This window comes from Taeniopygia guttata, chromosome 3 (assembly GCF_048771995.1).
Source record: "Taeniopygia guttata chromosome 3, bTaeGut7.mat, whole genome shotgun sequence".
Lineage (NCBI taxonomy): Eukaryota > Metazoa > Chordata > Aves > Passeriformes > Estrildidae > Taeniopygia > Taeniopygia guttata.
The window spans coordinates 47,701,743-47,726,449 of NC_133027.1; the positions used below are offsets into that span (position 1 = coordinate 47,701,743).

Here is a 24,707-nt window from a genome sequence, read left to right on the forward strand (position 1 = left end):
TCCTGGGAGTCTGAATAGCCTGGGAGTCCCTAAATCACTCCACAACTTTTGCTGAGGACTGGAGCAACAGTTTACAGTGTTGATGGATAAGGTCTGATACAGAATCCTGTGGCCCCAGGACTTCTCTACATTGAAATGCCCAAGGTTTTGCTCAGTCTAAAGAAATATGTTGCTAAATGTTGCTAAATACATCACTAGAGTACTCAGGGAGCACAATCACTTTAGGTCATAGAATATCTTTTAAGGTTTTTTTTAAACCCACAGGATGAGTCTTTGCCTTTAAGCCCAGTCCTCACAAATGTGTACACATAGTCCATTTTTTCACGGAAAGCAAAGCCCCGGGATAGAGGATGTTGACATTGGAAAGATTTCCTAGTCAAACTGTTTTCTTGCCCTGATTGCTCTCTGGGGTCCTGGGCATGATATACATTCTGCTGTAAGGGCAGGGAAAGAAGGAGGGGAAAAAGCCTTCAAAAGGGCTTGTGCTGCAAGTTACCAAGTTTTGTGTAGTAACTGGCTGCAGAGACCAAGCTTCTTTTAGAAACCCTTCTTCAGGGAGATCTCTTCTTCCTCAGGGGAATCATCCCAGGCTTCTGCTGGGTCACACACACACACAAAAAGCAGAACTACCCAATGCTACTGGTCTCTATCCTGCTTTTTCCCACCAGCTTGTGCACAGTGTGTATGACCTGGGCTTTAGGTGGGCTTTGGTTATTTTTCCCCATTAACTGCATGGGCTGCAAGTCAATTCAGCCTTATGTGACTCCCATGGCACCCTTAAACAGAAAAGACCACTGTAGTTGGAGCACTAGCAGTGAGACTCCATAAAAACTCAGTGTAAATCTGATGATGCTCTTTAGCCGATGATGAGGAGGGATGTATCTGGGGACCTCTTCCAGGGTTAGCACCAACAGTGTAAAATCCAAGTTTTCCCCTCCCCTCTCTGTATAGTCATGGGGACACTTGAGACCAAAGAGGCCTCCTGAAATGAGAGGAAGGTGAAAATGTCTTGGGAAATATATGGCTGGTTACTCTGGCAGCCCGTCTTGGGATGCAGGCTCCTCTATTTGCAGCTCCCTTTGTTCTGCCTGAAGAGGCTGTGTACAACAGATGTCCCCAAACAGGTCTGTTCTGCTTTCCTCTGACGGAAACAGTTAAGAGGCAAACAACATTGGTTTGGCTACAGGGATTTTGATCTGTGGAGAGAAATTTTAAAAAGCTTGGTACGACAAGGGATATTTCTCTGGCACCAGGCAGTTTGGCAGTGACACATCTGGACACAGCCCTGTGCCCAGAGCCTGTCTGCTGACGGTCAGCTGATAGCAAAAGGCTGGGGTAGATTTACTCACTGGTCAGACTTTCCCATCTCTGCCTGCACTAAATGAGGCAAACAAAGAAAATATGGCCAGATACAGGTGTGTGCCACCTCATGGAAATCCTGGTTTGGATTAATTGGTGAATTAGCCAAGGGATGGAAAGTTACTGCAGCTGTTGCTTAGGCAGAAAAGTGAAGGAATAACAGCACAGTACAATATACAGTGAGACAGCAACATGAGCTCTGTGCTAAGCCCTGTGATGATCCCTTGGCAGCACTTGGGCACTACAAAAGGCAAGGCAGGGAATTCTCTCATCAGGGAATCAAGAATGAGTTGGCATAACAGCTCTGCACTAACCCTACCCAGCCCCTGGGATGTGGCTTAAAGCAGGCAGCAAATGTAAAATGGGAAAGCAGCTAAAAGGACAAGGTTGTTTCCACACCCTATTTTTATATATGCCCAGATCCTCCCAGGTCTGAGGCTGGAGCTGACTGGGGGCAGTTAGAAGCCCTTGTGACCTCAGTGGAGTCACATCTCATTCCAGCATTGCTCATCTTGCTATTCCACTCAGTCACACACAGGCATGACTTCCACTGCCTTTTACTCCCTCTCTGGGTTTGCATACACTGACACAGGCTTGGTGCTGCTAAAAAATGGGCAGTGTATTCCTCGTGAAGCTGTGCCTTGGATTTATATTTAGATCATGCATGAGGCAAAAGATGAGCTAGAAGGAGACCATCCATGATGGAGCTGTTAAACTTCTTGCTGCTAAACTTTTTGCTGTGTACATCTTTTCATATTCATAACTTCTTGTGAAAGTCTAGAGTAAACCTTCTAGCCTTCCACCTCTCCTACCTAAGCCATGTTTTCTTCCTCTCTCTTCTCCATGGGACTCTATTTAGAACTGCATAATTCTAGACAAACTTCCCCCAAACAAATGCTTTTGTTTGCTGCAAGCTTGGGGAAAGGAAAACAGGAATTTTAGATCACATGGTAGGAACAGTCACTGGGAGAAGTCCAATAGTCCATGTTCAGGAATGTGAATATTTCCCTCCCATTAAAACGAAGGACTGCCTATTTCCTATGAGAGGGACAAGAAAATCTTAAAATTAATATACAATAATATACTGTTGTATATTTACTGCTGTAATTCCATACGTCTTTGTGCAAGTTTTGAAGAAGTGTCTAGAATGCAGTACTGGCTCCTAGCTGCTCTTTGGATTTATTTGCAAATGAGTAAAACAAGGGAGCATGACTGATGCTGGGGCTGACTGGTTGGGGTGGGTAAATTTCCCTGCTATCCAAATGTGAGTCCCCATCCAAAGCACATTGGAGAAGTATTCCTTGGCACCCACGCTCCCCTGGCAGAGTGCTGAGTGGCCCCAGCCCTGGGCCACATCTGTGCCAGAGCAGTGTTGTGTTTCTCAGCACAGGTGGGTGTGACAGCTCAGCTCACCCCCAGCTGCCTGGGCAAGCCAGCTCTGGGCACGAGGAGCCACACGTGGCACAGTCCCATGGAACATGCACAGTGTCTCTTTCCGGGGCTGATGGAGCCAAGGTGGCCCTTGAGTGCATGTTGGCTGCAGATTTAAAAATCCCCTCATGAGCACTGATAGGTCTGGATCTGTTTGGACACAGGGGGGCAGGAGGCACATCAATGCCGAGCTCTCCACTTCAAGGCAGATATGAAGGATATGGGGCTACTCTTCCCTTTGAGTGATTTATTAAAGTCTTTTCTCGGGACCATTTTAACACAGTTGAACTCCTCTCTACATGTTTGGAACCAACAGTGCTGCTTGGAAATAATTTTTCTGGTCAATTTTCCGTTGAAGTTGATTGTTTACATTCGCAAAATATCACCTCAGGTTGGGTTTTGGTCCCTGTGAATGGCTGGGGATGTTTATTGCTCCCAGCAGGACTTCTGCAGCACATCAACTAAAAGAACACAAGTCCCCACACAGCCATCAAAATCAGTTGTGACAATAAACATCACTGTCCTGAGGGGTGAGAGAGGAGGGTGGTAGGTTAGAAGGCACAGGAAGCTGACAGCTTGGGTCAACTTTTCCAATTACCCTGGCTAAGGCTGATTTTGAGTGAACTTCATCGAGGGGCCAGCTCCAGATAAAAAGGGAAAATTCTCAGTTATTCTGAGGCTTTTCCTCAAAACTCTGGTAGACAGAGCTTCAAAAAGCAGCATGTTAAGAAGGAATGGGTGAGATTGCCAAAATTTGAGGGGAACAGCTGATTTCTGCTGTGAGTAGCAGCAAAACTCCTCCCAGCCAGTTGTAGACCTCACTTACACAGCTGTGTTGTCTGGGTGAGCTGGGCTGGTGTTTACCAAGCTCTCCTTCAGTCCAGCAGCATCTTCTAAAGTTGTATCTTCCAGCTGAGGGTACCCAGCTGGAAAGCTGATTGTCTCTTGTCTCTTTGCCATCTCCTTTACAGCATGAATGAGATCCCAGTGTGACCTGATGAATAAATTTAGGAAAAGCCTCTTATGTTTATTTCAAAGCATCACCAGAAGTGAAGGGCTTTGATGCGGGATGTAGGAAGCCAGATAAGGAGGCTGATAAACTCTGGGTTTGCTCTAGATTACATGGTTGAAGAAGAGTATTTTGCAGTACTTTAAACCAATCAGCTGAAACTTTTTAGGTCAGGTAATTTCCAGATAGGAGTAATACAACTATGCATTTTACAAATTATGTAATTGATGGTCTTGTCAGGAAAGCAGATGGATAAAAAAAAATCTTCCTTCACATTCCGTGTTTGTGTCTTAGCTTGGGGATTGAAATACAGTTTTTAATTTGGGTATTTTTGCTGTTAGGTTCCTAGTGCTGTCCTGCTTGTGGTGTGGTTACTACATGGTAGCATAATATTTATTTATCTGAACCAGCTGTTTTTACTGGAACAGAGCCCCCCTCCCCAGAAAACCTTTCAAATATTTTATCTTTATTTCAAGTTCTGACAAAAAAAATAAAGAAAAGAGAAAAATAAAGCAGGTTGTCTGTAAGCTGAAGTAGCCTTTTAAATATAATGATAACTGCCTAGCACTGATGAGAGAAAACCCCTGTGCTTCCAGCAGATACTTAGGGACTGCCCTGCATGAGGACTGTGGGTCTGTGGCCACCAATTTGCCCTCCTGTTGGGGTCCAGCAGCAGGGCTGAGAGCATGACAGGCCAGCTGCCCCTGAGCCCAGCACGCCCTGCGGCCCAGGGACAAGCTGCTGGAGCAGAAGGGATATGTGGGTTCTCTGTCAAGGCCCCATCCTGCACCATTCTGCCTCTCCAGAGCCCTGTGCTGAAGGCACATTAGGATCTCCCATGTCATGAGTCCCTTTTATTACTTTATTTGCTGCCCTTCATGATGGAGCTTTCCTTCTTTCACTGTTCTTCTGCTCTGTGTCTCTCCTGGAAACAGAAATATGGAGATTATTCAAGTCTGATAATTCACTGTTCAAGCAGAACCTTTGTCCAGCTGCGTACTGAGTATTTCTGAGCACCAGCAGTGAAGAATTACACTGCAGTTCTTCCCTAAGTATTTTTTAGTGTTTATTTAATTTTTAGTATTCATTTCACAGTCACTGCTGCTGGCAGCACAGAGACATCCCATTCACTGTTTTGAAATCTGGGCTTTCCAGACAAAGTCTTTAGGAAAGTTCTACTGAATGTGTGTCTGTCCCACACAAACCTGAGACATGGATGCTGCTGGAGAGGCACACGAGACCAGGGTGCCAGTGTGTGACAATGCCCCCGGTGCTGGCAGCCTTGGTGTCCTTGGCATGCAGAGGGATGCTGCCCTGGGTCCTGTGAGCGCACCTGGGCAAGCCCAGAGGCTTTGAATCGCTTCTCATCAGTGCCCATCTCTGCATCAGGACACTCCAGCCCACCTCTGCTCCCAGAGGACTGCTCTGGGGCCAGGCAATGCCCGGCAGGGTGGCCACAGCAGCAGAGCCTGTCCCCTCTGCCGGCAGGGCTTTTGTCCTCCCTTTACAGCCATTTGCTGTCCTTGGGAAATCTCTCTCATCAGAAATAGCTCTCCCCTCGCCCTGGCACTTACCCCCACCCGTGTATTTATGGAGAGAGCCGCGGTCCCGCTTAGCTAAACCCAGGCTGTTCGAGCCCTGCTGCGCTGCCGCTGTCTGTGCCTTGACAGCCCCTGCCTAATAAAAATTCAATCCCCTGGCTCCAAGGCTAGAGCTCACATCAGTATGCAAAAACAAATGCAAATAAGGGAGAGATCTTGCTGGTTAATGCAGGTGAGCAGAGGATGGTGCTGCCCTTCTATTAATCTTTTTCCGGTCTTTGCTTTAATTTTTGACCTTATTGCAAGTCTTGGCTCTGGAATTTCCACTGCCTTTTTCTGTGGCACTGCTTGTATAGGGACAGAGTATGTTAGCAATCCGATTCAGCATCATTTTTTCCACTCTGTCTGGAACTCTGCAGCTCTGGGTGTCAGCTCTCCTGCTGATTGCTTTGAAGCTACTTTTTACCATCTCAAAAGTGTCACTAAGTTTTGAGACATATTCTTGTTAGAAAAGGCAGGGAGTGGTTGCTGCTCAATTTTCTTTCAGTTTCTCCACTCAATTACTCCTCAGCACAACTTATTATAACATGTAGTCATTCTCTTTCTGACCAGCATGGATTTCAGCCAGTTGATTTCCTATCAAGTGCAATTTTTGCTTTTTTTTTTTTTTGCTATTGCTTCACTTCCATGGTTTTTTTTTAAGTGTATGTAGCACACAAGATTCCTACAATGCCAGAAGTAGATTGAGCCTATTTCTGTGGCTTATTTATTGGTATCTAGCAATATTTATTTAATGTTAATTTTGAATACATGTATTCTAGAACCTGAGTCTTTGGCAGTTAATTTCCAGATACAGGCCATCAGCTTGTTGTTAATTTTTGGACAACTGCTCCTCTGTCACATTTTAAATACTGTTTTTGGTTAGGGATGGGCCATCCAGTTTATTTCAAGTAAGAACAGTTCTTAGCCATCATGCCTCACACAGACTCAGAGGGGATCAGCCAAAACCGTGGGAATAGAATATATTTTTTTTCCTGAGGCTGAAGAGAAAGTTTCATTAGGGGACTCACTCTGTTCCTCTTCAGATGTCAGTCAGGTAAATTGTTCCTTCAGCATGGTTGGCAGCTCTTTCTTGGCTGAAAGCAGACAGACAGCTCAATCTAATTGCACAGAGAGGTTTGCCTGCTTTCCCTTTTCAAGTAAAACAGGTTTATATGTTTCTGTGGGGCTGGCTGAACAAACAACAGGTGGATCTAAAAAAGCCCTCTGGAAAATCCCTACAATTGATGCCCTGGGAAATGACAGGAAGTGTGTTAGAGCCACTCCCCTCTCTAGGGTAGCCTGTGTTCTGCTAATGCCCTGAGAGAGTAGAGAAGTGGAAGATAGGGACAGTGCCAGAGGGTAGCCTGGCGAGAGAGAACAGGTCCTGAAAGTTTAGGTAAACTGTGCAAAACTCATCACTTTATGTGCTTGTCTGTATTCAGCCTAAAATCTCTGTCCCTCTGAAATTTCTAGGGTTCTTTAAAAATCCCCCTTTAAATATAGGCGGGCATTTGTGTGCTTGTTACACAGATCACTGTGAACATAAAAATGGGACATGATGACTTTTCATGTAGGTGCTAAACAAGAATGTGACAGCACAGGGTAAGGTGTTAAACTACTTGGTTGGTTTTGAGTGTAATTCCACTTAAAATATGCAATGTGTACCTCTTTACCCTACTGCCCATACTAAGTCTGCTACTGCTGCAGTGGCACAAACCTCCAAAAAGTACTGACTGTCTTTTTTTTTTTTTTTTAATCTTTCAAGAGGACTTGAAATTGGGTCAGATTTCATTCTTAGCCATTGATCACTAAATCTACTCTAGCCTTTTTTCTCTTGAGGTACTCAAGGGGAGGAAGGGCAAGGGGAGTGATCCACACTCAGGGCTGTGGGGTAAGGAGCAATGGATGAGAAGGGAACCCACACCCCTGACCTGCTCCTTGTGCATCCAGGTAAATAAACAGGATTCTCAATATTTTAGGGCAGGCAGCAGACTTGGTTTGTAGGTGAATGGAAGTACTGCTGGCATTTCATAATAAATAAAAAACCAACCCAACCCAAAGCAAGTAATGCAGTCCCTCCATTCTGAGAATTTTATCCTCCTCCAATACTCACTTGGCAGCATTTTCCCTGACAGTGACTTGTGCTGATAAACACTGGGAGATGCTTGGAGATGTCTCCTATTCATCTAGAAACACAGTTAGAAAAAGAATCTATATGAACAACTGCTGCTCTAAAACATCTACCTTTGGTTGCAGCATGATGCCCCAGCTCAGCCTACGTGCCTCTGTTCTAGAAAAGGATTCACATTTTTATCAAAAACAAGGGCTAGGAATCCATAAATCTCGGTTGAGATCATGCTGTGTCCAGTCCTCATCCCGTTTTTTTGCCCTGTTGCCTGCAGTGCCACGTCCCTCCTGCCTGCCCCACAGGTTTCCCTCAGCCCAGAAGGAAAGGGGGTTGTCCTCCCCACACTGCCTCTGCCTGGCCTCTGGCCTGCACGGAGGGAGGTGCTATCTAGTGAGTTTATTAGCAAGAACAGAAAACAGCTTTTAATAAGCAATGAGACCAAAAGGCATCCCCACATGACCAGGTGGGGCTGGTCATTTCCAGTGAAGTGCGGGATGACACCTACAAAGAGGTTGGTACCTGCCTGCCCCTAGTCCTCTACTCAGTGCTGCCTACTCGAGAGCAGGGCCCTCTTCTCTTTTTCACAGTTGTTTTCTGGTGGACCTAATCCCTCTAAGAAGTTTTTCCCTTCGTAGTGACACAGCAAAGTACCACCCAGCCAAGTGTATCTCCACAAAGGATTTTTTGCAATGGGTGAATTTCTGTGTTATGAGAAAGGACCTCTCTGAAACAGCTAGGTCACAAATGTTTTTGGTGTGCTGTGTATGGCTTTTTTTTTTTTTTCTTTAATTGCTTTTAATTTTAGCTAGCAGTTCTCTGGTAAGCATCATTAAAGCTCACCACAAAAGCTGTAGTGACCTTGCAACCTTGTGTGTTTCTCTCAATACAGAGCAGTTCCTGGGAGGAATCCACAGCCCGTTGGCTCAGCACAGCCTGTCTCTGGTTCTTTTCCCTCTGAGTCACAGGGCTGTGTCACCAGGAAGGTCATGGGACTGCCAAACATACCAGTGGGTGGATTTGGGGTTTCTTTCATCATAACCTCAGCTGATACCTCTTTTCCCTCAGTGACCTTCTGTGGGTTTTTACAAAATCTAAGCCATATGCAGTGTTGGCATATAACTATCCAGTCAATATTTAGGTTCCTGGGAAGCATCCCTTCCATGTGTATGTCACCAAGTTCCATATCCACAGATCAGTTTCCATAGTAACTAATGTTATTCAATGAGAGGGGGGAAATCAGAGGATTTTGAAAGGCGAAGACTAGCACTAGAAGGGAGTAAGAGGAACAAACAGCATGTACAGTGGCTAGGAACACACCACAGGTTTTATGATGTGTGTTTTAGAGAGACTTGCATGGTTTGTGAACCATTCCTTTCCTTATGAGATGTGCCAAAAGCTTGGCAGTGCAAAATAAAATGGTGCTTCACAGTATCACACTCTTACAAATCCTGTGTCAGATCAAATTTATTCACACACTTGTGAGCACATAAAGACAAGAGAAAAATGAGTTTTATTCCCTGTTTCAAAGAGAATTGTCATATCAGTATTTTGGAGAAGGAAACATGCATGCTTTTGATACTCCTGCCTCATCTCTGCTGGAACAATGGAAAAGTGGAAAAGAACAGGATTCAGGCAGAATCTCTTATTCCCGCTGTCATAAATGCTGCCCGCCTTCAGTGGGTATGATGGTGCTGCTAACATATTCTTACATATGGTGGTCAGAGTCACTACTACTGATACATTGGTGCTTGAGCTGCAGGATCTGATGAACAGAAGTGTGTATTTTCCTTTAGTCATGTGGTATAACTCAGGGAACAAGTATATTGGTTAAAAATATATCTGAAATTAATTTATTATGTGAATCTGGAATCTTGCACATTACAGATTGTATGGCATGACATATATTCCTCTGGAAAGCAAATGTTCAGAATGTTAATTCTGCAGAAATAATTATTCAGAAGTCAGGAATGATCAACTCAAAAAGCCATAGGAAACTCTGCATTCATACATTTGTACAAGTGTACCTGTTAAACATGCATATGGCAATGCCTTGTCCTAAGATTCAGTAGGCTAGGTAGAGGCAAAACCACATAAAGGAAGATTCATGTCACCCAAGCTTGGCTGGGTGAAGAAAGTTGTCTGAGTTAGTTCTCTTGGCTCCGTCTTTAATTAGTGGATAGTAACAGATGTCTCCTGTTGGTGACTCACCCCATCTATTTTAGGTTGCCCATTCGAGGTTCCTGTTTCTGTTCCTTTACTAAGAGGGAAACGAGTGGATGATTAGATTTAAACAGCTAAAGGCTGGTGATGTGAAGCCCACCTAGAGGTGTGCATCCCATGATGGTCAAAGGGTGGTAACTCTGCAGAGAAAGAAGTTTGGCTCTCCTGTTCCTATACCCATCTACAAAATGGACTGTTTGTTGTCACTGGGGCACAACATGGACTTTGTTCTTAGAGCAGTACATTTCACCCTCCAGGTCAGGGTAATTGCACCAACCCTCTCTGTTAAGGATGGCACCTGTCCCTGCTAACCCTGAACTGGTCCTGGGCACCATCTGAGACTGTGCTGTGGGGTGTTGGCCTGTATCATGCAACATAACCACAGGGATAGTTTGACAGTGTGGAAAAACCCCAGGAGAAGAGCCATGACACAGCATTGTTTACTAGTGAAGATGTAGCTAGAGAGTCAAAACCAGGACCCCATAACTTGGAAAGGCACAGTAACCGGTGTGACATTATGTCTGGTAGATAGAGAGATGACTAAGACATTTGCTTTAAGTTGGACAGCTCATGTGATGGCTGTGACAGAATTAAAAAAGCAAATCCACACGGGTGGTGAAGATCTGGGGCAGGCAGAGAGCACAGCTATTCTGGGCCCTGGGGAGGCTGACAGACGCACGCAGCATTTCCTGGCAATATGCTCAGGAGCGGAAGCTTCGTGCTCGGTTCAGAGGTACAGCCACTTCTTGCCTCCACAGCTAAAGCAGGTAGGAGTAGCTGGGCAGGGAACATCACATAACTCCAGCTCCCTGTTTACATGGTCCATCTCCTTCTGCAGCAACATTCAGCAGGAGAAACTAAAACCTCCTGAAGGAAAGGAGAGGTGAGGGGAAGCTAAATATGCTTCAGGGCTGCAGATGAGAGAAGCACTTTACTCTCTGTGTGCTTTTCCAAGATGATTTGTGTTACTGGGGCACAGAGGTGAGCGACTGAGCAGGAGCTACCATCCCTTAGCACCCTTGAACCCTTCTGCACCAGAGGAAAAGAAGAAAGACAGCTGCCAAGAGGTGAACACCCTGAAGAACGCTGGGGATTGTGCAAGCTGGATGGCACCATGTCCTGACGGCAGAGGAAACCATAGTGCAGCCTACAGAGTGCTGCAGCCGCCTGGCTTTATTGCATTTTGCCCTGTGATAAAGAAATTACACAGATTACAGCTGCACACGGAAAATGTGATTCATCCGGTCTCCAAGTACCGAGCCCTCCATCCATCACGTCTGAAGCGTGCAGCGGAAGCCGAGGCGAGGCTAAGTCACCAGGGAGCCGTCTGCGAGGCTCCATCTCTTCCTGGTCTTTTTCCCTTCTTCCTAAATACAGGTGACAGGACCTTGTTCGTGCTAAGAAGACGTGGGGGGGAGTTTTGTGCTGTGGGAGTGACCAGAGGCGCTGCCGGTGAGCAGCCAGTCATGCTGTGTGGCTGAGCTTCCCCATGGTGTCGGTGCCTCCGATGCCTGGGCAGACCCTCAGCACCTTCATCTTCCTCTGCCTTGAGCTGCCACCGCCTGCCAGTGCCACGGGACAACGTGGATGCCTACAGGAGCACCTCAGCCCGGACCCTTTGATGAAAATAAGTCATTGTGTTCCATGCACTGAAGCACTGATGAGAGCAGACGAAGCACGGCAGATGTGTGGGGGAAACTGTGGCTTCCTTTACTCCTGCAGATAAAAGTAACATCCTGTGTGCAAAGGTTTCCTTTAGTAACACTGCTGTGGTTAAGCCTGTAGTCCAAAAGAGTAAGTTGAAGCTACTGGAGTTCAATTTGCATCCCGAATATGCACAACTGAAAGTATTAATTATTTCACTGAAGATGCAGGAGCCACAGCCAAAGCATGTGTGTAACTCCACTTGTAGCTCAGGCAGAGCAGTAGGATATAGGACAGGATATGCAGCAGCTGGTGTAGTACTCAGCAAATGAACGATCCCTCTTATCCAGCAGCACTCGCAATTTACAATAGCCACACAAGTTTGAAGACTGCAGCAAAAATCCTGTAGGGCTTTGCATTCCTTACCAGAGTCAGAAAAAGCTTTAAAATTGGGATAAGAGAGACAGCTAAGAACAGAGAAATTGTAGTAGAAGCTTTAGTATTTGAAATTTTTCATTCATATTGGAATCATTACCCAATTTTGTTGTCACAGAAGCCTCAGGATCCATCAAGGACTCAGAGCTTTTAGGTTCAATTAAGACACTATCATTTCACGTGATACCACAAGAAATATTGTTCGTATGTGAAGGAAGAGACAGCACACAATCATGTTAGCACAAATTCATTTTACACCTGCCTGTTAGCCAAGCTGTCAATGTGCCATTCATAACCTTCCCCAGCACAAGGTAACATTGCTGTACCAAGCTTCAGTGAGGATTATCCGAAAGCAGGATTACTCTGCCTTCGGGCAAGTCTGAGGTTATAACCTGCGCCCTGCCCGCCCCAGATATTGTCATTGTAGAACATATGGAAGTAGAAGATTCTGCTGCAATTTTCCTCTTACATTCTAACCCCAGTCATGTTCTATCACCTGTTTTTTGGGAGCAATTTGCCTGACAGGTGGGACAAGTCAGGGACATATGGGGCAATCCTGATCTCTGTCAATGCAACATCAAGCGATGAAGCCTGAACTGCTGCAGGGGACTGAAAGATGTATGTTCTACTCTGCTTGCTTTGTTACGGCAGGAGGTAGCCAGGGACAGAGAGGTGGTGGCAAACAGTGTGGAAACAGGTGATAAGCAGTTTGAGATAAGCATCGGAGGCACGTGCTCTCTGAATATTGCACACAACAAGTGCAGCATCCCCACAGATCAGCAGCAACTCCTGAAGCCAGAGCTGTGGGATTCACACTCAGTCATGAGCCCATGCTCTGAGTCTCAGGAGAGTGAGTGGTGCTGAAGAACTGAAGTCTGAAGTGGGTTTTATGCCTTTCTTTAGAAGACCAAAATCCCATTTCTAGCTATGCGTCAGCCTCTTTTACGCTTTTGGGAAAATTGCTTAAAGGCACATTTTTCAAAATAATAAATTGGAAACTTCCTTTGATGCAACTTCCAGGAGTGTCTGTGATTAGCTCCCAGAAGCTGGATCATGAGAAGGTATTTTAACTTGTGTCTGATAGCAGGACACTGGAGAATGTCTCAAATTAGTGAGGACAATGCCTGAACACAGGCAATTCCCCTTTTTGCTCTCCATGATTTGTTTTCCATGCGAAGGAATACTTCATGTTAGGAGAGTGAGACTGCTTGCTCTGCTGAGCTTTCCATTATCTGGACCAACCCCAGTTTAGCGCCTCTCTGATGAGACTAAAATACCTACTGATGCTGGCAGAACATCACAACAGAAAAGTGAGCTTCTGCTAGGGCATTCATGATTAGTTTAAGGAAAACGATTCACAAGAAAGTGGAGAGAGAGACACACAGAAACATTAAATATTTTAGTTACAGTCTGGTTGGGGGTGTTTAAATGCATTCAGGGATTAACACTTTAACACTGTCCACCCAAACTCAAAATATCACCCTAATAAAGTTTGCAAAAGTGTATGTAAATATTGAAAGTAGAAGATTAAAGAGAGGATATTTGAAATAGAAACCTTGAATAAGTAAAATAGTTTTATAACTTGTTACTGTTATTTTGACCTTTCAATATGTGTTCCTAAGTTTTATTATGAGGCAGTGTTATGTTTGGAAAGGAGGTGTATGACCTGTGAGGTAGTGTTCAATGGGAAAGATTGCATAAGCAGTGAGGAAACAGCTAGGTCTCTTTTCTACATTGGGTAGGGTAAATTAAATTACAATTTACTATTCTGGTTTCCTGACACATTTTTCTTCCCATGGCCCGGCATGCACATACACACATGCAGAGCAGCCATGAATATAAGTTTTAAGTTAGTGGTATTTTGAAGGGAGAATGCCCAGTTTTTAATTTTTTTTTTTTTAATTAAGAAAAAATTTCCAAATCCTAATGATTTCTTTTTTACTTTACAAAGCAGAAGTGAGTGGAGGTAGTGTGCTGATTTTGGCTAGGCCAGAGTTAACTTCCTTCACAGTATAGGGCTGTGTATTGGATTTGTGCTGAACACAGGCTTGATAATACAGAGATGTTTTTGTTTTTGCTGAGCAGGGTTACACAGAGCCAAGGCCTTTTCTGCTTTTCTTGCTGCCACTCTGGCATGGAAGTTGGGAGTGAATGGGAGGCTGGGAGCAGACACAGCTGGGACAGGTGACCCCAACCAACCAAAGGGATATTCCAGACCATATGACATCATGTTCATTACATACATGAATTATTATTTATTTCATAAATAATAATTTTATAAAATGGAGGGAATAAGGAAGAAGAGGGGGACATTGGAAGTGATGATGTCTTGCCTCGTCACTCTTACGTGTGATGGGGCCCTGCTCTCCTGGAGATGGCTGAACACCTGGCTGCCCATGGGAAGCAGTTAATTAATCCCCTGTTTTGCTTTGCTGGTGTGTACAGCTTTTGCTTTCCCTATTAAACTGCTTTCATCTCAACCTGTGAGTTTTCCAGCTTTTACTCTTCTGACTCTCTCTCTGATCCTGCTGGCGGGACAGTGAGCGAGCAGCTGTCTGGGGCTTGGCTGCTGGATGGGGTGAAACCATGACAGGATGTAATCACTGACATTTTTGTCAAGCAGGACCACCAGGTGACAACTTAAGCCTCTGAGGTTTAATCTTTTCTTGTGTTTATTCAAAATACTACTGTTGTCCTTTCAAGAAGTACCTACTGCTGATGATGCTTTTTGGCTGTGGATATGTGTTGGATTTTCTTCAGGGACGGTGAGGATCATTAGAAGATTAGTTGTCTCTTTTCTTGATGGCAGTATCATAGGCATTGCCTTCAGTGTTGCCCTGTGCTAGCAAGAGCAATCCTCAGGACCTACAGATTTGCTTGTAGATGGGTATCCCCCATGTACCCACAAACTGAGGGATGTATCCCTCTTTATTTCTGAACCAAAACTAACTCAAAAACTAAAACGGGACTGCTTTCTATCTTTCCAGAACCCTCATGCTCACATTGCAGCTTATTATCCAGAATAGTGCATTGTAAGTATGATATTCAAGAAAGTGATGTCTGTTCCTGGCATAAGAAGTCCCTTGCTGCTGTTATTTCTAATTAACTTGTGGATCTTTGTGGATGATCACCTTTTTATGTTTCTTCAGTTTTATGTTACAGTCCCTATTGCTTGTGAGTAGCATTAATAGATTACATGGTGCTTCTTTCTAGTTTTACCAGTGCTGATGATCTGACTCTTTCTGTTCCTCTGTGTTGACATATACATTTTTGTTGCATGGCTGTTAGGACAAAGAATACTCTTCTGAGATTACTTCTTTCAATCAAATTGGAAAATAGTTGTCTGCTAGCCCCTTGTCCAGTCTGAATGGCAGCAGTGGGTACAGTAATACCCAATATAGAGCCACTAAGATATAGTTTTTGTGTAGACATGTATTTCTTATAAGCAAAAGAATCTAAGAAGTTCAAGCTCTGTGCTTCTCTGGACTTGTCATGAAAGGGCTGTGCTTTATGGTGTGTTCCTTCACCTTTTTCCCTGAAACATTTAAAAAATTAGTTTGGTTTGAGATTGCAGACTTGTTTATCTCCTTCAGATGCTGTAAAGATCAGCCCCATTAGCACCTTCCACTGAGCTCATTTTTCTACAGTGCTTTCCACTTAAAGTCTGCAGGTAACCTTGCACTGTTCTGTGTGAAAGCAGTAGTAAAAATTTCTTTCTTCTGATAAAAAAAAAATTGTTTTGATCCAGACTTCACAGAAAAGCAGATTCACACAGGGGTCAACGGTGATGATAATTGTAGGTAATGATTTTCATTAACAGTCTTAAGAAGACTTTGCCTCAACAGCTCTGCCAAAATGAAAGTTCTTCAGATCAGTGACCAGGATGTTGTATCTTTAATCCCCGTGCATCTCTTAAATGACTTGATGAACCAGTTTTCTGGTTGTACATGTATACTCGTGGTCCCAAAAGCACATCCCCTGCTGCAGGCAGGGAGTCCAGGGTCTTGCCATCAGACTTTCCTTCCCCCCTTGTTTGTGCAATGCCTCTTCCTAGCCTTGAGATGGGGAGGGTGTGCTCCTCCTGCCCTTGTCTCTGCAAAGGGTGATGCTTCAGTAATTAATTTTCAGAGCCCTTCTGAGGTAAGGGTCTGCCAGAGTGAGACAAGGCATGGTGGAAGTCTCCTGCAGCAAGGGTGTCTGGCTGCAGCTGGGGGATGAGGCAATGTCCTGCCAGGGTGGCATGGCCATAGGTAGTCATCCATTAAGGAGAATTTACACAGGCTGGGAGGATAGGATGGCACATGTCACCTTGTGCTGTCTCCAGAAATCCCACATCCCTATAGTCACAGAGATGCAGTTTAGGAAACGTTGCATGTCTATGGAAAGCAATCTGGACAATGAAAGCCTGAGAAAAAAAGAATCCTCTCTGTAAGCACAAGAGTCTCTTGTGTGTCTTATTTGAAATTGAGTACCTCTGCATGTTTATGTTTTCCTTTGTTTTCTTACTAAGAGCACATGAAGGCATTGACAATGAGTAAGTGGAATTTAATTACAGAATCCTTTCTCCAGTCAGAACATCTTGCAAATAAATTAATGAATTTCACTAGGATTCTCTGAGGCAGAGAGACATTGTTAATATTACCCTTTGCAGATAATCTTGCTTTTGTTTTGACATGTTTTGCACACATGAAAGATGGCAATATGCTCACAATAAATGCACTCTTATTTTGGTTGGGAAAAACTGGGATGAGAAAGGAAGAATAGCAGGTGAACACCCAACAAAAGCACCTCTTCATGAAGAGATGTGATCCTTCACTTATAATGTGGGGCATCTGCACAGCTTGGCTGAACAGCAGCCTGCCTACCACTGATCCTCTGCAAACCAGGGGGAACCTTCCCTCCACAGTCACAGAGGCTCAGGAGCCTCCACAGCTTAACCTTATGTTAGCTACCAGTCTGTGAACATAGAGAGTTTTGAAAATGGTTAGTAAAAGTCCCTCTGGGAAGGCTAACTCCTCAGAGGACCTCTCTAGTCATCTCATACCTTTCCAAGGGCTCAACAGCAAGTCATGCTTGCTGTTCCCAGTAAAGATGTCTTGTACAGTGGCCAGCATGTGCTACTCAAAGGGGCAGTGCTCTAGGGCCACAGACAAATATTGTTCCCCTAAACAGCCTAAATTGTGGAGGAATCAAAGTGTTTTAGGGCTTCCTGTCCCAAAAGTGTGAGAGTGGCTCAAATGGTTGAGCTCTGTGGTTTCTGAATCTGTCTGCACAGTCTGGTATTAGTCTCCAGGAACTTTCCAGAAACATTCTTGGAAAACAGCAAGAAGAGGCCGATGCCAGGACTTCAGCACTTTCAAAAATCTACCCGGGGAAAAAAATAAAGCCAAAACCATTCAAACAATGAAATTTTACACACAAATTTCCATGACTCAGCAGTACAACTTGCTAAATACTAATAATGATTTGTTTAGTATCCAAAAATTCATCATACACTTCCATCCCAGCCCCAAGGAACATTCAGCCAAGTGATATGATGAAATTTCGTGTGTACAGTTGCGATCCTACTCCTTGACAACACTTGAAAACAATGAAAAGCTTAATCCATTCAAATACCATGTGAGAGCATGAACTCGCTCAGGGAGAAGTGCACTGGGATCAGACTGACCCTCTGGGGAACTTGGATAAAGCAGATGTGGAAATCCCAGCCTGGAAAGGACTTGGGAGGTCACTACGGTCAGGTCCTTGTGCTTGCAGGAAGTTATGTCCCAAATCTCATCCCATTTCCATCTTCAAGCTAACTTTATACATTACACTTCTTCCACCCCTGTTTTGGAAACATTTAGATCTGACATTAAAGTTGTTTCTTGTATTTGCAACCATGTATCTTCATGCATTCCAGGTAAGTAAGTGATGAAGCAACACACCTTATGACTCACTTATTCTTCTCTTTATATACAACCTTAGAACGTCTGTGACTGCAAAAGGGAAATAGACACCCAACAATAGTATTATATAAAATGTGGAGATAGAATTTAATGTAGGTTAGGTTATAGTCTAGGCTTATCGGAGTCTTCCAAATCCTTTGCAGAATGAATTTGTATGAATTAGAAAAATGGATGAACATGGCAGCTACACAGCCTGCTTCTATTTTATGAATAAATTTCAGAATCATTCCTGTTGTGGTCTTCTGACAAATGTTCTTCCCTCCCCAGGTGTCATATGCACATCACCAAAAAGCTTTTCAGACAATGCTGATGCTCATGTGCAAAATCTCCTGGAGATCTCAGGGTCCCAAGGTACCTTCAAATAAAGAATAGGAGTAGGGGTATAAGCTGAATAAACCATGTGTGCACACATGTTTAGACCCCAGGAGAAAGAATGAAGAGTGTGTGTAGATTCAGAGCATGTACAGCAGTCCAGCCTAGAAATGTAGTCAGCTTCTGGATCTATTGCATGTAACAGCATCAAAATACACCCAACCTGAATGCAGCCTCCCCTATTTCTTATGATACATTGGAAAGGTCAGTGTGAGCAATACTCTACAAAGGCATTTGAAAGAAACCCCCATTTGATAAAAATTAACAGTCTGAAGCAGTGATTTTTAAACTTATCTTCTCATGACCTTGTTCTGTAGTGGCCTCAAGTGGCAGTGGCACTGGCATGAGTGCTCCCAAGCTCACGGCTCCAAGAGAGGGAACTGTTGACCTGGAAACACTGTCTGGCCAGCAGCTCTGAGGCAACCCCCTTGCTTATTATTTATTTGTACTGCAGGGAGGCCTAGAGAGATGCTGCGGGGCTGGGTGCCAGCAGGGTGCCTGGCAGTCGATGACAAAGAGGGTGGAAGTGGCTCGGTGGTTGCAGCAGGAGCAGCAGCCTCAGGCTCCTGAGGCTGGGGGACAGGCACGGTGGCAGAGGCTGCTCGAGGGAGCAGCAGAGAAGGACACCCTGGGTTGCTCAGGGGCTTTTGTGGGGACTTCCTTTCACAGCAGATGTATGGCAGGGCAGAAAAAATTTATGTATTTGCTAGAAGAGTTTTGCAATTATTGAGTAACACCAGGGGAATGATAGGAATTCCTCCAAATGACCAACATATTTCAGCTTGCTTATTTGATTCAGGGCACAGAAAAGAATTGGGGTTTTTTTTTTTTGTTCCAAGCCTGTCTGCATTTCAACAGCTTCACAGCAAGGTTGTTTTCAATTACAAAGAAGTGTAGGAAGGTAATACACGTGACCAGGGATATTTTGCTAGAAAGCAGTCTTGTAAAACACTACCAGTACTTATAGGTCCAGACTGCTGCTTCCCAGAATTTGCTCTAGCACACTATGTACTTTATATAACACATGCTACTTTAAATGAAAATTATCAGACCATAATAAACCCTAAGAATTTTTTTGCTAATAACTTTTTCTTGGGTGGGTAGAGACTTAGCAATGAGATGAATGTGGGAAACAGTTTCTGGTGAATACAAAGTGAAAATGGATTCTCAAGAAGATGTAGGAAACCTGAGAAATGATCATGCTGAAAAAGGCATAGGAGAAATAACAGACAGGGAAAGGTTGAACTGGACCTGAACCTGTAGTATAAATAATCTTTACAAAGCTGACCCTAAGTTTCAGTTGCAGATGTGAAGCCTAAAAAGCATAACTGCAGATCAGATTTCAGAAGGGAAAAAATAATTTGCAGGTATTTGAATAGTATTGTCAGAGGAACTGAGAAGTAATTCTTTGACTATTCCTTAGCTACGGAAAACAAGCAAGGAAAAAGGAAGACTATTCAGGGATAAGAAAGATGATAGCTACAAAAGAAATATATAAACTGAGTTTCATGAAGAATGTTTTGGCAGAATGCTTTATAGAGATGGAGTGATCTGTGCAGAAGCTGATCAGGCCTTAGGTGGCTTCTGTAGTCATGATGAGTTTGTCTCTTGGTGTCTGACACCTGACCAAGATGAAACATGAGAGATCTTACAAGAAGTGAGTATGGGCATGGGCCAGGGCTGGGAGATGAGCTGACCTCACATCACAGCTGCCCACTACAAAAGTACCTCTCTCTGTCATGTTCCTGCTCGACATGCCATTTGATGCAGGAGAAGAATGAGATTGTGCAAATTAAGTGCATGGGATAAAACAATGCCAGAAGGATGTGAAATGCTGGAACTAAGACTGAATAAGGAGAAACAGCTGACAAAATATGTTGTTGTCTGCTGTGATAAGAAATTCCCTGCACAGGATGTGCCACATGAAGATGTGCAAAATCATCAGGAACCATGGTTCCTATAAAGGAAACAAAACAGGAAATGTCATGAATCATCAGCAAACAGGCTGTGGACAGGTTACATGGCTTGATCCTGAACGAATTAATAATTCAGCAAGGTTGGGAAAAAAGAGACTTAATTAGCACCATAACATTATGACACAAGCTTGGGAAATACAGGCTGAAAACTGAGGTTGATCATCTGTGCTCAGCCACAAGATGCGTGTGAGAGAGAAGCTACACTGCCACAGTGTGGGATGCCTCATTAAACCAACAGTCCCAGACACTAATTAAGGGTATATAGAAACAGATAGCAAGGAGGCAAGCATGCTTGCAGACTTGGGAGGCTTTGGGATAAGTTGAATTGTGCACAGTAATCAGTGACAGTCTCTCCACAGGAAATTATTTCACTGGTATCCCATCTGTAATCCTCAACTAATTACCCACTGGTTTGCATCTCTGATTCATATTAAAATTCCTTTTGTCCATTTTTTACTAGTATAGTTTAGCAGAACTTGAATGTTGGAGATAAAGGCAACATTGGGGTTTTGGTCAAGATAAGCCAACCCAGTAGTACCTGTTTCAGAGGAAAAAAAAAATAAGGAAGAGGACCAGTGTGACAGAAATCCCACAGGCTGACATAATTATAAAGTTCCAATTAAAGCAATAGAAACCGATAAAAGTGAACTGGTGATTCAAAATAAAGGGCCTTATTCCCTTTATCCCCTTTCTCTAAAAATCTCAATATCTCTCAGTTTTCATCCATAGCTGAATGGCATTATTCAGTGATTCTTTGCACTTGATACAGTATAATTCAGTTAGCTGTTGCTTTTTGTATTTTTTATAATAAATAGGGTGCCTTAGCTGCTAGACAGCTCTTTCCTTTATTATAGCAGTGACCTCTAGTGTACAGCTCTCAGTATCCAGACCTAGCAGCTCCAGCTTGCAGAGCAAGGCCATTTTCCATTTCATGGGAAGGAAGCAGCCTTACAAAGTGACCTTTCTGTTTATTTTGGATTTCATTCAAAGAAAATAAAAAACCACTCCCTTGAGACTTTAATAGTCAATAAAGTCAGACTACATGAGCACGCTGTATCTGTGGCTGCCCAGCCTTCATGCCCTAAAACATTTTCATTTTGGAGAGGCTCAGGAAGAAATTCTGCATCCTGTAGCACTGCCTGTGCTGTTATTTTATATTTTGACAAGGTAGATTACCTGCACATGAATTTTCTTTGTTAGAAAGCTAAATGTCAGGTGCATTTTAGGGCAGAACACACTAATCTAGTGCCTAGTAGGTAAAGTCAGCTGGGATTTCTTGAAATGAAATGTGCTAATTATTTGTAAGATGAATTACTTTTAATTTGTTTCTGCTGTAGAAATTCCAGGGGAATCACTAGGACACACAGCAATAATCTTCCTCTAGCTTTGAGCTTTGTCTTTGATGGAGGCCGGCGCAGGATATTTCACCACTTGTATTCCTATAGGAATACTGTGGATTTCATCGTGTGATGCTGCTTCTTCCCAGACAGTGAGGATGGAGGTTGCCCTGTTCCACTGTAGCTGCATGAAGGGAGCCCTCTCACACAAGCCGGTTACCTGCCAGACATCCCTCCAGGGACCACTGAGGGCTGCCAGAGAACTGAATCCTTTATTCCTCTCCCTGGAGAGACCTACAGACACCTCAGCCTTGTTTCCCCTGGAGGCAGAACTGGATGCTGCTTGGGGAGGAGCTTGCCCATGGCTAGTGGTGGGCACCAGGGATCTCTCCAGGTGCCCACATATCTTGCCCACAGAGGGGCTGGGATATGAGGCTGGGGACACAGGAATGGACTCTTATGCCCACAAATTTGTCCTGAGATTTGCCCCTGGAAAAATGAGTCCTGTCATCCAAGGTGTGATGGTGTATTTCACCTTCTGGTGGTCTGGCACCACAGGCCACTTCTGGTCTCCCACAACCAAATCTCTTTGACTGCATTTTCATAGTCAAGGTCTATTGATAGTTATCAATACTAATTTAACTTAAGGACATAAATCACCATGTCAGGAAAACAACTCTTCCTAAAAACACAATTTTATTTCAATCTATCCACTTTGACAGGCGTTTCCATTTAGTAGTCACAGATGTTTCAATATAATTGATAAAAAGAAGCCATGATTCAAGTAATGAGGAGGTGAAGGGTGGCTGGTGGGGTTTATTTACCATCATAAATAACATAACCTCACCTGTACATTGCTTTCTAGATGGTGAAGTTACAGCAAATCATGGAGGAAGGGGTCAGGAGCTTTCAGGATAATGAAGAAAACACATTTTAATACTGTTGGCTTCCTGCTGCAAAACATCCAGCCTTACTGCTGAAGTGTTCCAAAAATAGACAAGCTTGCTCATTAGCCTTGTGAGCATTTAAATAGGAGAGGGTTCGTTACCCAAATTACATCCCTGAAAAAGGACTTTCACACCAGGGTAAACTTAAAAAAGAACATTTACGCAAAAAGCAATTTTCTTTGCCTGCAATCTTCTGTATTCCCCTAACTCTCATTGGAATAAAAAACTTCCTCCCTTTCCAGCCTGATTCTCTTTTTTTCTTAATCCAGCTGTGAAATCATAAAGCTCAGTGTTTATGACAATAGTTAGCTACCATGGAAACAGCTATGTCGTCACAAATTTAGCCTTATGATATGACCTCCCTGACTGCAGGAACAGTCAAAAAGGAAGATATGTTAGAAAGAGACCTTGTTTAATCAGAAATGTCTATTTTAAATCCTTTTGCACAGCACACTCAGCAGCTCTTTAATAAGAGGACCTTTGATACGAACTGTGTACCTCATTATATACTGCTTTATTATGCCTTTTGAATTGCTTTGAATGTCACTTTTGAATGCGAGGTGTCCTTTTATTGTTGAACATTTTGAATTCCCAGTGTCCTAACACAGCACTGTGGTAATTTCTACAACTTCAGATCATTGCCCTTCTGAGCAGTTTACTGTACCCTGTGGTTTTGCTTGTTTTCTTCTTTTCAAACTAAAAAAAAAAAAAAAAAAGAAAATATTAAAAGCAAAAGAAAATTCTATTCTTGAGCAGATGTTGGAGGGAATCTGTTGGGATTCTGGGACACCACTTGCTGCCACGCTGTGTGTGCAGTCCTCTCATCATCACTGTACAGAAGAAGGGTCTTTTGTGCATTGGTGTAGCCAGATATATAAAATTTGATGGGCGTCTGCCACGCCTTGCTGTGGTGTCCCCTGCCTCCAAGTGAGACAACCTAGGCCTGTACACGTGCCCAGGGGCTTCTAATAGTGCTGGCTAAACTAAACAGCAAAGTGCCTGATGAAAGACAAGAGCAGAGCGACCCTCACTACAGAGAAACAGACGTAGAATTTGTCAGCTGAAGCCATAAACAGTTTAATGCTCTTGTGTTCTTGCTCACTGAGCCCAGGAGACACTTCCCTGCAGACCTCTTGCTCCAGTGAATGAACCCATCTGCTTTTGCCATGCAAGCCCAGTGGCTCTGGGGAGCTGTGGAGCATTGGGGAGTTCCAAGGGGCTTTCTGGTCCCCAGCATCTGCAGAAGACAGCTGTGGGAGGAGGCTACAGCATAGCATAGCCTTCCCCCTGAAAACCAAAATAAATCTTTCAGAACATCCACAGTACACCATTTGTGAAAAAAATTGAAGCCCCGAATTTAGGAAAAGGATTACCAATTTCTCCTCAGCATTTCAAAACAACTCACTATTTCTGTAGGAGGCAGTGTCCAGCTCCAGCAGAGGACAGGGGGACATTCTGAAGTGTCACATTGTGGGAAGGTCCCTCTGCACCTCTGTTTGCTGATGAATTACTTTGGATATCCACCCAAAACAAATTTACATAATTTTCAGCAAAGTAGCTGTGTTATAAACAAAGGAAAAAAAATAAAGCTTCTGTGAGCAAGATGAGCAACATTTTAAAGTGCCTATAGTTCTAAGCAAGAAAATCCTTCTAAGGATATCTGTGTTGAAAATGCTCATTAAGATAATTACACTGAATTAAGTGTGGGAAGTGTTATCAGAGGGGCAATGGGGCAAAGTTCCTCCAGGTGGGAGGAGGAGGGAGCCTGGTTAGCACAAGCTGCAGGAGCTGTCAGGGCTGTGCTACTGCATGAAACTGTGGTGTGCCCACAGTAGCTGCAGCCAGAGCACAGGCCTGCTTCAACAATACAGTATGTCCCATCTATTTCCATCAGCTGCAGAAATTCTGCATGGTTCCTTAAAAGTACATGTAATTTAATATTTGCTTTCTCTGTTTTTCCTCTGCTTGTTATTTTGTCCTCAATAAATGGATGTAGACTTTGCAATTGTAGAAATAATCTACACCTCACTGATTTCTTTGGGTATCTTGCTACCTCTTTGGAACATATATAGTTTCACCTCCTTCAATTGTCAGATTATTTTAAACGTCTTTTTTTTTCATTTCTCTCTCAGGATTTCCTCCAGCTTTTTTTTTTTTTTTTTTTTCCCAGTTGTGACAGAAGGATGCCCCACAGATAAATGCTGTGCTCACACTTGTGGCAGTCTACCTCAGGAAAATGCTTAAAAAAGTTTTAAGCATGAGCAATGTTCCTGCTTGGGATGCACATGCAGAGCTTGTGTATGTCTCAGGATCCACTC

The 24,707-nt window shown here is 43.7% G+C and overlaps 1 protein-coding gene across 1 annotated transcript in view; it reads right to left on the reverse strand.

Annotated features, from left to right (window-relative positions):
* LOC140683524 (uncharacterized) overlaps positions 1 to 24,707 on the reverse strand; it is a 127,575-nt gene that overhangs the window by 95,929 nt on the left and 6,939 nt on the right. The window contains exon 2 of the mRNA XM_072926121.1: positions 3,655 to 3,784. Within this exon, the coding sequence (XP_072782222.1) occupies positions 3,655 to 3,784 (130 nt within the window). The remainder of the gene's footprint in view (positions 1 to 3,654; positions 3,785 to 24,707) is intronic.